Raw genomic sequence first — 15,135 nt, 5'->3', positions numbered from 1 at the left:
GTCCTACCCCACATAATTCTTTTTTTCAGTGATTTCTGTCTGTGCTGGTTTGAGCTGGAGTTAACTTTCTTCATAGAGGCTATGTTTGGGTTTTGTGCAGAACACAGAGTTTATAATGCAGAGATGTTTTTGTTATTGCTGAGCAGAGCTCACACAGAGCCAAGGTCTTTGCTGCTTCCCATACTGCCACACTGGCAAGGAATTTGGGGGTGCATGGGAGTTTGAGAGGAGACACAGTCAGAACAGGTGACCCAAACTGACCAAAGGGATATTCCATACCATGTGACATTATGCTCAGTACATAAGGTGGGAGGAAGAAGGAGGAAGGGGGGACATCTGGAGTGATGGTGTTTGTCTTCCCAAGGAATCGTTACGCGTGATGGGACCTGCTCTCAGAGAGATGGCTAAACACCTCCTGTCTTCGGGAAGCAGTGAATTAATTCCTTGTTTTGCTTTGCTTGTGTGTGCAGCTTTTGCTTTCTCTATTAAACTGTCTTTATCTCAACCCATGAGTTTTTCTAACTTTTACCCTTCTGATTCTCTTACCCATTCCATGGATGGGGGAGTGAGTGAGAGGCTGCATGGGGCTTGGTTGCTAGCTGGGGTTAAACCACGACACTTTCCACCCTTGGCTGCTTTGCAGTGTTCAGGGAAGCTCACACTGCCTGTCCTCGGATTCCGCATGTTTTGTGTGTGCTGCCGCTCCACTGCCCTGACTGCACTTTCCTGATCACCTTCTTCACCTAGAGATTTGGACAGATAGTCCAAATCTCCAAGGCACACAGTGGCAAAATCCAAAGCAACTCATGCTAGGAGCCAGGAGCAATTCAGAAAGCTCCAGTGAGCCCCTCTTCTGGCTCCCCAGCACACACCAGGGCATGGTCATTAGGCAGAAGCCTTTGCCACAATGTCTAGTAGCTGTAGAACAAAACACCAAGGGATCAGTCCCCACCTCAGCCCCCCTTGAAATATGTAAGTCTGTTAAAAAGAAGTCATACAAATGTCAATACAATAATGCAACGCTTTCAAAATGAGCCCTCATTACCACAAATACTTGCTCCCTGTGCATCCCCTGAGTCACATAGACTTAAGTCTATTGCCTGGAACAAAATATTTACTGTCAGCATTTCCCTGCCAAGTCAGAGGTGGGAAAAGCTATCGGTTCTGTTTTGTCTGACGCATGGACAACACAGTTTAGAACTAACATGCAATATCGAAGCAGACAACACCAAACCCTCAGCCAGGGCAGTGCAGTGAGGTCCCACTGTCTTTCCCAGGACTTGGTATCAGCTGAAAACATTACCTGCACATACAATGAAGCTGTATCTATCTTTCACTAAAACATGAATTACCCAGGACTCATGTAGAAGAAACCACTTTGGCTTCAAACCAAAGAAGCAGATATTTAATCTTTTGAGTCTGAGTGAATACACGTAATGGGTAACTCACTTTTAAATCAATATTTGTTTTGAACTTCAGTGCAAGTTAACATTTTAAACAAACAGACTTTTAAGAACCTCTGTATAAGTCAATGAATCTTCAGCCACCTACAGCAGGAGGTGACATGTCCCTTAAAGTTTATTTTTAGCTCCTTTTGAGCTGATTTTAAAGACTTCTTACAGTGTTTTCTGTGATCTTTTTGAAAAAGAATTCAAAGCATGCTATACAAACTCTGCTGGATTTAAGTTTAAAATTAACATTAACCTGTGCACACATCATATGGGATTTAGTCATGTCTGGACATCAACCCATCCATGCCAATAGAATGCTGGTTTATCCCATCAGGAGATATTTAACAGAAAAGGCAGCAATGCTATGCCCCATTCACCTTAGGGTCCATGCTGCCAGTCCAACCCTGCTTAACCAGCCAGCTCTACAATGCAGCCACAGCTGCATGGCTATCCCTTCCCAGCCCTGTGCCTGTCACCTGATGCTCAGGTGCTGTGGGGAGAGATGAGACCAGAGCCGGGGTCACTGCAGCCACCAAGAGACCTGCATGCAGAGGCAAAGCTCTCCAAGTGTACTGAAAATGAGGAGTGGCTGTGGAAATTCAAGATCACCGAGGAGCTGGCTGGGATAAAGCTGGGAATTACATATGGACAACGAGAGAAAAAGAAGCTAGAGACAGCATAAGTGAGAAAAGAGGAAGAGAAGGAAGAGGTGACAGGTGTGTTTCTCCTGCTGACTGAGGAACGCTGTTGCATGCTTACAGACAAGTGTGTGCAAGCATCCCCAGACAGGCAGAGCAGAACGGGGCCTGCAGCACATACAAATTAACCTCTTCCCGCAGAGGCTGCGATGTGGATGGATTTCAGAGCAGTTCTCAGCCAAGCTCAGCAGTTCAGCTATCTCTCTCTCTCTCTCTCTCTTCTGGCAGTGCTGCAGTAGAAGGGAGTGTTGTCTCTGCCAGGATACCGTCTGACAACCCTGAATGCTCACACAGCCTGCTCCTGTCCACTGCCTGCCCACCCTTGGAGACTACTGGTTCACATCTCTATGTGTGTGGTGATTAGCAAAGAGAAATGTTCACCTGCTTTTGAAGAAGGGAGATGTGAGAGATGCAGCTAAGAGCCCTCAGTGCATCTTCCCCGGGCTTTTCAGTTTGTTACCTTCCTTCAATTGCCTTAGCTAACCATTTATCTATGCTAGTGAAGTCACTGTCTCAGTTCTATACTAGGAGTTGTCTTCATTCTATATCATTCTATATTAGGAAGAAATTCTTCACTATGAGGCACTGGCACAGGTTGCCCAGAGAAGCTCTGGCTGCCTCATCCCTGTAAGTGTTCAAGACCAGGTTGCATGGAGTTCTAGAGCAACTGGGTCCCAGTGGAAGCTGTCCCTGCCCATGGTAGGGGAGTTGGAACTCTGTCATCTCTGAGGTCCCTCCCAAGCCAAACCATTCTGTGAGTCTATGATCTTCTGAACTTCCTCTCCCACTTCTTCTGACAGAGCTGTCTTCTCTGGGCACTTAAAGACCTGCAAGCTTCTGCAGCCTTGGTTCTGGGGATGCTCAGGTGCTGTGGGGAGAGCTGAGACCAGAGCCGGGGTCACTGCAGCCACCAAGAGACCTGCATCCAGAGGCAGAGCTCTCCAATTGTACTGAAAATGAGGAGTGGCTGTGGAAATTCAAGATCACCGAGGAGCTGGCTGGGATAAAGCTGGGAATTACATATGGACAACGAGAGAAAAAGAAGCTAGAGACAGCGTAAGTGAGAAAAGAGGAAGAGGAGGAAGAGAAGGAAGAGGTGACAGAGCAATTGTTGAGAAGGACAATATATTCTTAAATAGAGAAAAAGGCTGACACGGAAAGGAAAGAGAAAGCAACTCATGGACAGGAACTGCTAAAGATTAGTTTCCTTTACAGCTCACCAACCACCTGTGCAGGCTACGTTACTCTAGATGTGGCACATACTCTGAATTTGGGGTAAAAAGCAGCAATCACAGCTGAATCCTTTTCCCTCTCTCATATGTGGTGCAAGGCTGTGGATGAAAACAGTTTGAATACGTCAGCAAGACTGCCACATCTACGCAGCACTGGCAGCTGATATGTTCCTAAAGAAGAGCAGAAGTCGCTGCCTGGCCAGATGCATGGATAGAGGATCAGACTCTAAATCAGTTTTATCCTAACTGCCATAGGCTATATGGGTTGCTGGGACCAGTACCAAATTGATCAAGAAAAGGACTAGGAAGAAAAAGTGAAATACCTGTGGTTATTTTCCCCTTCCAAAACATAGAGTGCCTCCAAGTAAAACTGATTTCCATGAACTATTCAGTCTACTCAGTCCTGAATGAAAATGACTCTCTGGGAAGCAGCTAACAGGTTTTTCTGCCCTGAAGCTAATGATATCTCACAGTTATTCTCCATATACTGCATACAACTAAAACTGAAGTTTTGAACAGGTATTTTCCACACATAGGAGGGCAGCTCACTCACATGATCTAATGTGCACAGCTCAGGTACCTCAAGTTTCCTGCACTTTTTGCATGTCATGAGGAATGCCCTAAGGAACAACCAAAACTGCATTTCCCAACCATCACTTCAGAAGAGGTTTTCCAAATGCCACTGACTCTGCTCTGCAGTCAGTCTGTGAAACAGCAATGAAAATGTAAATGTTTTGCTCAACATCTCCCAAGGAACAAATGGCAGTGTAAACACCAGCACACAGACCTCTCACTTTGTCTTGCCTTTGAATTTTCAGATCAGCCTTTGGTAGGGATAAGCACTGGATCACCAGTGCTCATCTGCCAGCTAATGCCAGCTGCTTTATGCCGATTTCCATCCCTTCAGCTGGCAAAGGCAAACACATCTGTATTAATTATCCTTGTAAGGACTGAATTTAAAGTGAGCAAATAATCTGCTGGTAGCAACTCCACAAAATTAAAACCCCAAACCAAAACTCCGGTACATACTAGATTCTGCTGTCCTTACTCAGGGCATGAATGTAGGAAGAGAAGAGATGATTTCTTGTCTATATTGTAACCTCACAGACTAAAACAGCAGGAAAGACAGACAGGGGGACTGTCTTTTGTTTCCTTCTAGTATTTCCTTTGAGTTTCTCACTAAAATAAAAATGCAGATTGCCGTTGCTTTCCAATTTTAATGCAGAATAGCTCGTGAGGGTTAGTCAAACCAAGAAATTTGCATATATATCTCTCTCATGCTTGTATTCTGCACAGAAAACACACCCCAAAGTAATATTTTCTTTTCCTTTCCATGAAAGTGGTGCCTCAGCAAGGACTGCAGATCAAGGTGCCCATCACAAAGTGTTTCTAGTCTCTTCCCTGTCTCCCTTAACCTTGAGAAGCAAATGCTAGAGGAAAGGAGGAAAAAAAATTAAATCCTCCTTCCCTTTGTCAGCCAGCCTGGCTGTAGCTCAGAGCCGTCGCAGGGAGCCTGTGCACTCCTGAATGCTAAATAAGCTCCCAGGCTACATACTTTCTCTCAGCAGAGCTTAAAAAGAGATCTCACTCTGCACAGGGCCGTGTTGGCATGGAAACACAGAAAAAAGGGGATCAGCAACGCCTGGCACTCCTCACAGGAGCACCACACTTCGTGTGAGTGTCATTTGTGTGACTGCTGTGATGGTACCTACCTCCCCTCCACCAAAGGTCCAACCCGTGCCCAGTGCATGTGGCAGGGCCAATGTGCAGCCCATGTGCTGGCAGGACCTGCCTCCATCAGATGGACCTGGGGATGCCTTGTGCTGGGCTAACTTGTCCTTAGCTAGGGCTGGAAAGTGCACCAAGCACACACCTGAGCTTCTGAGACAGGAAAAGAGGAGCAAGGGATTTGTGAAGTGTGGGGCTGAGCGGGTTAATAATCACACTTCCAGGCACTGGGCAAAGGGCCTGGAAATGCAGCTGATGATGCCCACCAGCATGTTCTGGGCTGTCACCTAAGAACCTGCTGCTTCCCCTTTCAAGGTGACTTTGGAGAAGTTGCTATTTAGCTCTGCCTGAAACAAAAGCAGCTGTGTGTCTGCAAAACAAAGCTCTGTTGTTTAGCAATGAACCTTCCTCCAAATCTTCCTGCCTTCAGACCAAAACTGGAATGGAAGATTAGATGCTGACACAGTCCCCAGCAATACCACCTTCCAGCTGCAATCACAAAGACCTCGACCCAGTGCCAAATATTGCCCAGGGCTCCCACATGTCCTTTATGTTGCCATCCTGGGGATGGAGACCACAATGGCTTCCCTTTAGACACGACAGGGAAGAGCCATTGTAGGGCTCCATCTCCACCTCTCTGCAGGAGACTGAGCTGAGCCCAGCACACAGGGCAGAAGTCCATGGAGAGGCAGCACATAGCCCTGCACAGGGCCATGCCACAGCCCTCCTGACTGACCTGGGGTAGCTCTGTCCACACCTGAGTGCCTGTTCTCCTGGCTTTTACAAGTCTTGTATACTTTATGCAACTGTTAAATGCACAAGCTGTCTCCTACCACACACTTCACACGCAGAAAAGTACTTCAACACAACGGACCACAAATCAGAATGTTGCCTCTGGACACAACTGCCCCACAGCTTGGCTAATGCCAGTGCTAGAGAGTCAGGATCTGACCCACAGACAGAGCAAAGTCTGTGTTTACAGGCCTCATCAGAGCAGGCAGCCAAACATGGATGGTGGGAAGGAAGGGCAGAGGCCAACAGACAAAGAGGAGACAAAAGGAAAAATTTAACTCCCAGGATGCATTCAGTGTTTGACAGGATACTTATCCCTGAGCAGGAATAGCTATCCTGGCTACAGCACTCCCCAAGAACAGCTGCAGATGTTTTCAAAAGACAACTTCAATAAATGACGCTCATGGCATACAGTCTGAATTACCAGTGTGGCTGGAATAACGTTATGAAAGATATTTCTTCCATATCCCAGCCTCCTTGCTCCTTGTTGCATCTCCGAGGTTGTTATCGATTACGTTTTCTGGGAACACTGACGGCACCAAGTGAGCGCTGGTTGCCAGGCCAACACACTCACAGGCTTTTCGCTCTCTCTTCTTAAGGAAGCACAGCTGCTTGTGCAATTCCCTCTTATGATGCTCATATTGTAACAAGAAAACACCGAAGTGAATCGAAACACCAACAGGGAGCCCAAAGGAAATGGCTGGTTGATGCCTTCCCTTGGCCAGACGCAACGCTGACGTGGTAGGATACAGCAGTTGACTCCAAGAATGTAACTGCACCTGGTTTAAAATACAATTTTCAAAAGTGAATCTGAACCACACTGACATTTTCAGAGGAGCTCAAGGATAAAAGAGACTGACAGCTGGTGTTCTCCGCATGCCTGACTCCCAGCCACGGGAGTCAACAGCACCTGTACACTGCTTTATCTCGTCCCACTCCATTTCAGGCAGTAATTATTGTATGCTTGCTCTGCCCAAAACTCTGCCAGACCCTCCAGCTCCTACCAATACATTTCTATCACTGACTGATTTCTGCAGTCCCAAAGAGGAGCTGAGAGGGCAGAGTCAGCCCCTCAGAGAGGTTATGGTTGGACAAACCATGTCTTACTGGATTTAGTAACTGATAGGGCCAGTCACAGAAAAACCCACAGAGAATGGTCACTGCAGCAGTTATTGAATAGGGGGAGGAAAGATAGTTGTGGGTAGGGCACGTGTGTGAAAAGATGGAATTTCTGTGGCTTCATTCCTGGTCCTCTGCAGGACAACTGAAAAGAACCTCTACAGCAAGCTTAACAGAGAATAGTTAAAACCCCAACATTTTCTACAAGTGCCCCAGAGAGGTTCTGCTGCCTCCACCTATGCTGTCTTTGGCCACACAATTTGAACATGTCTACAATATTCCAATACCCTGTCCCGGAAACTGACGCTTGTACTATGCTTAACACAGAGAAGAAAAGTTTTAGAAACCTGGTGCATCTGTCTGTATCTAAACTGGCAAAGATGATGGTGCACAGTAATTACTGTCACATTTATTGGGCAAGGGGAGGGAGATCAAAATGCCTAATTAACAGCTTCTTTCTCATGGGAGCCATCAGTGACATGGTAAGATGCCTTCTTCCAGCTCTGTAAAATAAATAACTGAAACAGGAAAAACCCAGCAATCACATTCAGCTCTGAATGTCAATAATTTTGCATCCTTCTGTGCATTGTCTGCATTGCTAAGGACGTGGCTTGATGAAAATGCACATCTGACAACAAGGATGGGAAGCTCCTTTGGGAAATAGGTGTCCAGGGAGCTTGTTGGGGGGTCGGCTCTGATATTCCCAGGAGGGCTTGGGCAGCAACAGGACAGCCAGTGCAAATAGCCAAACGAAAAACAAAGCTCTGACAAAGCAGTCCTGTTGGAAAGAAAGACCAAAGAGGCCTCTGTACAAAGAAGGCCTGTTTGTATGTTTACTGGCAGTGCCATCAGAGTATTACCACTTCTATGGTAAGAGAGAGAGAGAGAGAGAGAGAGAGAGAAAGGAAAACATTAAATGAGATGTCACTGGAGGGGGGGAAAAACCCATTAGCACACCATGGGACCAAGCTATGACTCAGTGCATTTTGGCCTGGAGAGGCTGTTGTGTCTACTGACCCCATACACAGTGCTGCAACCCTGCTCCACTGCAGATTCAGGCCTAGCCCTGGGGGGCTGAGGGCCCTGAGTTGGCACAACTAAGTGCCACAGTGATTTTCTAACAGTGCAGTGGTGGTGAAGGCTCTCAACAAGATTCTCCTTACCTGGACACTAGCTACTACGAGACAAGGCTATGGAAGATGATGGGATACAGGCTGTTTCCTTGACACACAGCCAGGCAGCTGAAATGAGCACAAATTCCTGCTTTCAACATGCTTTTTTCTGCATAGCCAACCTAAAGGGACTCCCCACCTCTGCTCAAGCATTACTGCCTATGCCACGGAAGTCTTTCAGGCTGGCATTCCCTGCAGCTTATTGAAACAGGCTTATTTAAAGAGCAGTTGGTCACAGGAATAAATTTGTTGTAGATGCCCATTTAGTCCATCTGAACAAAGCCTGAAACAAAGGGCTGAATTAGGATAAATTACATTCGAAGCTGTAATGCGATTTGTCCCTTCCCACTTTTCTCTTTAGTTGCTCCCTGCAGACTGTGCTATTCCGGCTGTCTGAATCCCTTCCTCTCTGGGGTAATATCTGCCATCATGCAAAAGCTGTGCTAGCTCTGGATGAACAGATAAAACCAAATCTCTTTCCATTGTCCTTACCTTACCTTCCAATTTTTCCCTTTTTCCCCCTGCCACTTCCTGCCCCTGCTTTGCTCCCTCACAGCTCATCTCACCAGCTCTCAGCTCTTTGCCCCTCCTAGCTCTCCTGCTGCTGAGTTTGCTTCCCCACCATTCCTCAGCCCCTTACTCCTCCCTCAGCTCAATACTGCCACTTCTTCATTTCTCTTCATCGGTCTAGGGCTCCACCTCATCCTGTTTCACTTCCAGACTAACACATGCCAGCCTCTGGGTTCCCCCTGCTACCAAAAATCTTAGTCTATCTCATGGATCTGTCATGGGTTCCTTCTCACCCACCTTTCCCATGACTCGAGAGCCAGGAGCACTCAACCTGTGGTCAGTCTGCTGTGCTGTGTCAGGAAGCCTGCTGGAGATTTACACAGTCTCTTTGCATCCCACATGGTTTGGGTACTCTGCCAATTAATGAAGGGCTCAATTTGTCACTCTGGTAGGACATGTTACTGTCCTTAACACTGTCTGACACTAGGACACAGACACTGTCCTGAGGCTCTGGTAATAGGATTTCAGGAAATACTTTCCCCTTCATCTGTCAAAAAAATAATTCATCAAATAACTGTGTGGGTAATCCAACCCCCCCTCCGATCACAAATCTGAATTTGGCATATAATGAAGAAAGCACTTAATCAGTTGACTGTACATAAAGACATTATAGAAGACGCTTCACAATGCATCTAACCACTTTTACCCCTAATTATACAAATTTGACTGGTTAGTCACTACATTACTGAAAAGAAAAGACAGATGCATTTTAAGTGTAAAAAAACCAAACCTTTGCAGCTTGATGTTCCTTGCAATTCAAATAAGATGGGTTGTGTGGACTTACTGGTTTCCAGAGAACACTGCAGTGCATCTGTACTGCTCCTCACTGCTTCCTCCCAGCTAGATGACCATGACTTTCCAGTAAGCAGAGAAAAGGCTGCCACTCTTGTGTTTCATTACAAGTCAAACACATCCTGTGCTCTACCATGAGGTCCAATCCAAAGCTTTCCTTGTCAGCCCACTTCAGAGTGAGTTCCTAAGCATTACACTATCCCGCCCCCTTTGCAGCACACATCTCACATGACATGAAAATGTTTGGCTTGACAAAACCTACAGAACTCATCCTCCACTCTTAATGATTCCACAATCCTCACCAAAGATGCTCTGTGTGTGCAAATGAGAAGGGACCTGGACAGACATGGACCAGAGAGAACACACAGAAACTCAGTGTGTCTCAGGCTGCGGGATGCTGCAGGCTGCACCAAAGGCAAGGAGTCTTCAGGAGCACGCTGAGAACAGCATGGGACTTGTGGCTGGCAAAGGCACAGGGCTGAGCTGATCTGCCAGGGGCAGCCCAAGTATATATACAAATTTATATGCACAAATGCATACAAAAAGAAATAGCTGCTTTACTGTCCTTACTTACATCACTCCCATAATATCTTCCCGTGTGCTATGCCAAAAAACCCAGCCTACTCTCTTGCACATATTTGCCTTTGACTTTGGTGGCTGCCAGATCAGGCCCTGAGGCTGCCCTGTCCACAGCAGTGTGCACTCTCCCACGTTCCCATCGGCCCATTTGAAAGGAGGGCATTGATGTGTCTCCATAATGCAGCCATTACCAGCACGATACTGAGACAGATCAATCAAAGGCAACACAACAACCAGATTCAGAGGATTCCAAACACTGAGGTCAGACTCAATAACTCTTAGACAGACGCTGAGGGAGACACACATATATACAGAAAGGCAAATTTTAACTGTGCAAACCTAAAAATGTCACTTGCAGTGATGGATTGGATGCATTTTGGCAAGAACTGCTATTTCCTCCCCCATTGCCACCTCTCGCCTCTGCAGCAGTGTTGGCATAAGGTGCCTCTGTCCCGGTGGCCTGACTCTAACCTTTCCTTAACACACAGCCCTCCATTTCACAGCACAAACCCTTCCAACGGGTGTCCTGCTGCTTTGCTGTGCCCTGAAGGGACTATTGCACTACTACCTCTTCCTAGGAGAGATTCATTTTGTGGCTAAGTCCCAGTTCCCAGGTCAGTCAGGTGCCGGAGACCTTCCTTAGGTGAAGCACATCCAAATGTACCTGAGCTCTCACCAGCAGGGATAGGGTGATGGACAGCTGCCTGCAAAAGTCCTGTTTAAACTAGTGCTGTGCTGCACATGAGCTGGTTGCTGCAGTTGCTGCGGATTTATGGACTGACATGAAGGCTGAGAAGTCAAAGATTTTCCTAGGTTACAGTGCTGGACTTGCACCAGGGAAAATAATATCCTGTAAATGCACTCAAATCTATAGTTTGACTTAATTATCTCCATCAGCCTTGGCTTCCTGCACATTTACTTCTCAGCTGTTTGGAGTCAGTAAGCTACTATGAATGATTAAACAACACACATTATTGATAACTATGTGTATCAGAGTGGCATTTAAACCCCCTTCTTGATACAACACCCCACTGCAATGAAAATTCGCAAGCAGACAAACCCAGCAAAGGTGACTGAATTTCACTAGGAATGGCAATTGGATTTCAAGATCAAACTCTGAATCAAACACCAGAACTCTGAACATCCTGCTTCTCAATACATGAAGCACATGCAGCTTGCAAACACTAGTGTAAAGTGGCAGCACACACTCTAGTCCCTTTCTATCGCTACAGTAAGTTGCCAGCTGGTTTCTCCTTCAAAAAGAGAAAAATTATTAAAAATGTGTCTTAAGTATCCTGAGATGATTTACGATGCATTAATTATACGTGGCCTTAGGCAGTGTGTGAGTCTGCAGGGCACAGGTTCCCAGAGAGCTAAGAATTCATGCATGCAGGCAAGCAGTTCTAGGGACGTTTCTGGTGCTTAGGGACAAAGATGCCATGAGATAAGCTATATTAACACTCTCAAACAAAAGCTGTATGCATTGACAGTAAGTCCCCACACCAGAGATCTTGCAATCTGAGCAGACAGTGCGAAAAAAGCAGGGGAGGAGGAAATGAGGCCACAAAGTGGTGACTGAAGCAAATTTCACTCAGACGAAGAGTAATCTGGTTGCCTTGGCAAGTGTGTGTCCCCAGCCCTGCTGCCTGCCCAGACCATACTGCCTCAGTTTGTCTTGTTCTGCTGTTTAACCACTTGCCTGAAAAAGCAATGTGAAAACACACTACTGTCATGCCCAGTGGGTTCTGCCTCCTCTCACCCATTAGCTGCAAACTCAAATAAATGTTCAGATCTCTCTCTGACCATCACTCAGAACCTGAGCTTGAGAGGTCCTGAGAAGAGCATTTCTCTCCTCCCTTTCTAAGGATAGGAAATTCCTGTTCATCCTCTAGTTATTCCCACTTCTCCACATGTGTGTGAGGACTTACCCAACATTGTGTGAAAAATCTGTGGCAAAGGTAAGAAATGCACTCAGTCCTCCCCTGGCTCACATCAACCCCTAAGAACTGTAGCATCTTACCTCTCCTGCTTATTTGCTGGCTAAACACAGCATGAAGTTGGGTTACAGCAAACAGACAAGACCTTGTTATCATCCTCCCAGTTATCAACAGTGTGTTCACCTGAATGTTCACACAGGATTTCTTTTACCTTTGGCTTTCAAATTTGGCTATCTGCAAGAAGAGACTTAAAATCTAAACCCATTTACTTTTTAGTAGAGATCTCCATTTTCAGCCCAATTGCTTATGAAATGACTATAGGCTCCAAGAGCCTTAAAATTCTCCAGCTGCTGAGAAATTATGGATAGCATCTCCAAATGCTGTCAACAGCCAAAAAAACATTGCTAGAAAGATCTCTTTAGCATGCATGAATGGATGCATCAAGGGCAGTTGTGTCTGTACAAGAGAAATTCTTCTTGCACTGTGCATTTGGGGTTTAAAGTGGGAACTCTGCACAGAGAGAATTAGCATTTACTTCTAAAACAGGAAACTTGCTTTGCATATTTCATTTTGACACAGTCACTCTCTTCTTTTTTCTTCTGCAAATAACAAGCTGAATCCTAAAAACCTTACACAGTTTACAAACAGACAAAGTCCCAGTGAGCATCCAGTGAGATATGGCTGGGCAAGGGTGAATAAATGCTGACACTGAATTGTGGTATTCCCAAGTCAGACTGAGCAACACATTATTCTGCAAACAGTATGTGGTTTCAAGAAGGTGTTGTAACTCGTAAGCAGTAACAGGAGAACCCATCCTTCATGCACACAAAACTGCACGAGCTATCCATGCACAACGGTTGGGATGGTTTCCTACTCCCTCTTAGCCCAGAGGAGCTGAGCAGTTGCTCTGCACCAGTCTGTTCTCTCATCCCTAGAGAAGTGGCCCTGTCTCATTTACCAAGATACACCAAGGCACTGTTATGCCTTTCCTGAAGCCTTCTCAGAGCATTGCCTAGGACCCAGGGTAAGGACGCAAGCTGTGCAAGCCTGGGTGAAGTTGCAGCCCTTGCTGTGAAGAGCTAGTGCCCTTCCAAAGCACATGCTCCCTCATGTCAGCTCCCCAGTGCCCCAGGGCACGCTTGGCTCCACCGAACATTTCCCCTTGGAGAAACGTTATCCAGTGGTCTGCAGAGCCCCGTGCCCTGCAGCAGGGCTTCTAGGAGCATTACCTGCGGTCTCCCTGTCCCCCGATGACAGCTCTCCATTGATCCCGTTCTCTTTGGTCCGAGAATACGTCCCTGGCTGCTCGTGGCTGCCCAGCCTTGGCTCTTCATCCTCTCGGTAGGGAAATCCATTGGCACTCCTGACCAGTCCGGCACCTGCGCCACCCTGATCCTTAATTTCAGGTGAATGTGGGTGTGAAGAAGCCTCTGTTAGCTGACCCGAAGTCCAGTGCGGTGCCTTGGCTTCATCCTTCCTATCCTCCGCCATGGCTCCCCGCCTTCACCGCTCGGCCTGTAACGACATCAGCAGCAGAGATCAGCTCCAAGCAGGTGTCTGTCCCCGACTGCCAGGCAGGGACCAGGCACAGCACAGCACATTACCAGCAGTGCTGCTGGTGAGTTCACGTCCACCGGACGAGAGAGGGTTTACATGCAGAAGCGTCTCCGCTTCTTTGGGCTAGTCATGAGTGAACTGCTTTAAATCCAAAAGGAACCACCAGCAGTAAAAATTACGGGTCAAGTCCTCCCTGACTCTCACATGCCTTGCAATTATTAGCACTAGTTTCTCGAGGGCTGCCCCTTCGTTAATCTGATTTTAACTCATTAATTACAGTTAAAAGTCAACCCACTTAACGAGAATTGAATCTGTCATCATAGTGCAACGACACCTTCCCAGGGCGACAAAGGGAAGAAAGCCACAACAGCTAAAAGAAGTGAAGCTGCTGTTGAATTGCCATTGCAGACAGTGAGTGCTCTTCAGGCACAGAAGCGCAAGTGACGCGTCCTCTGCAGCATGTACAATCTGCTGCTCACCATGACAGGAGCCACGTCTGGGCACATGCACTGTGTTCCCAAACATATGTGCTGTTTGACCCTGTTTATATCCCCTCTTGCTTGCTGTTTTGTGAACATTCACACTCACTCCCTTTTGTCCAAAACAGTCCATGGGGAACAGTTGTTTCTCACACAAGCATTTGCATTCTCTTATGACTATCAGTATTTATACATAAACAGTACTAATCATTATTTGCTACTTCACAAGTATTTCATTCCTGTTAATTAGCTCCCATTTGTCCAAGCCAGGAAAAGAAGCCACAGCACAAGCCTTAGGCTTTGGCTACTCCTCACATATAAACGTAGCAGAAACTCCTCAATATGTAAACCTAGGAAGGCAATATATTGTAATCCGTGTTCTGATGATAAGGTAAGCTCTGGGGAGGAGAGGAAGGCTTGCCTTGAGCTAGCTACTTCAAAGTGAAAACCAGCAGGCCTTTTCCAAAAGCACTTGCCACCTATTTTTTCACCCTGGGAGAAGGAAAAAACAACACATAAAAGAAATCAGCTGAATCCAGCCAACCAGCCACGTATCACAGAGGCTGAGCAGTCTAGAAAAGAAGGCACAAACTGGATAGTGCATATATACTTCACACATTTAACAAAAACAACCAACCAGAAAAAGAAACCAGTTCCACAAAGTCATGTCACTTTGCAGAAAACATCTAAACATGAGAAAAAGCTATCATTATTTGTCAGATAATCATTCAAAACTGGTAACGACCCCCTTCTGATCACACATTACAACTTAATGATAATGGCTTTCAGAGGTACTTTAAATTACAAAACAATAAAATCACGGTGAATCACAAAACCTAGATTTTATTCACAATAACTGACTCAAACTGTAGTTCCATACCAAAAAGGACTAATAACTCTCTTGCCTCATAGTGAAATCATGTTGTTTTGGAAAGCTCAGCTCTGCCTGCTCTCAGCCAGACCCAGCACCACACCCTGCGGATAACTACCTCCACAAAGACTGCAGGAGCAGGTGAAGCTTGTGGTCCA

General features: G+C 46.3%; 1 protein-coding gene across 1 annotated transcript in view; it reads right to left on the bottom strand.

Moving 5' to 3' along the window:
- Positions 1–13,561, bottom strand: part of LOC103803510 (microtubule-associated protein 2-like) — a 52,699-nt gene extending 39,138 nt beyond the window's left edge. The window contains 1 exon segment of the mRNA XM_009076069.1: positions 13,300–13,561. Coding sequence (XP_009074317.1) covers positions 13,300–13,561 — 262 coding nt within the window.
- Between the last annotated feature and the right edge of the window lie 1,574 nt (positions 13,562–15,135).

Source organism: Acanthisitta chloris, unplaced genomic scaffold, assembly GCF_000695815.1.
Source record: "Acanthisitta chloris isolate BGI_N310 unplaced genomic scaffold, ASM69581v1 scaffold826, whole genome shotgun sequence".
Taxonomy (NCBI): Eukaryota; Metazoa; Chordata; class Aves; order Passeriformes; family Acanthisittidae; genus Acanthisitta; species Acanthisitta chloris.
This window is presented reverse-complemented; position numbering and strand designations above follow the sequence as displayed.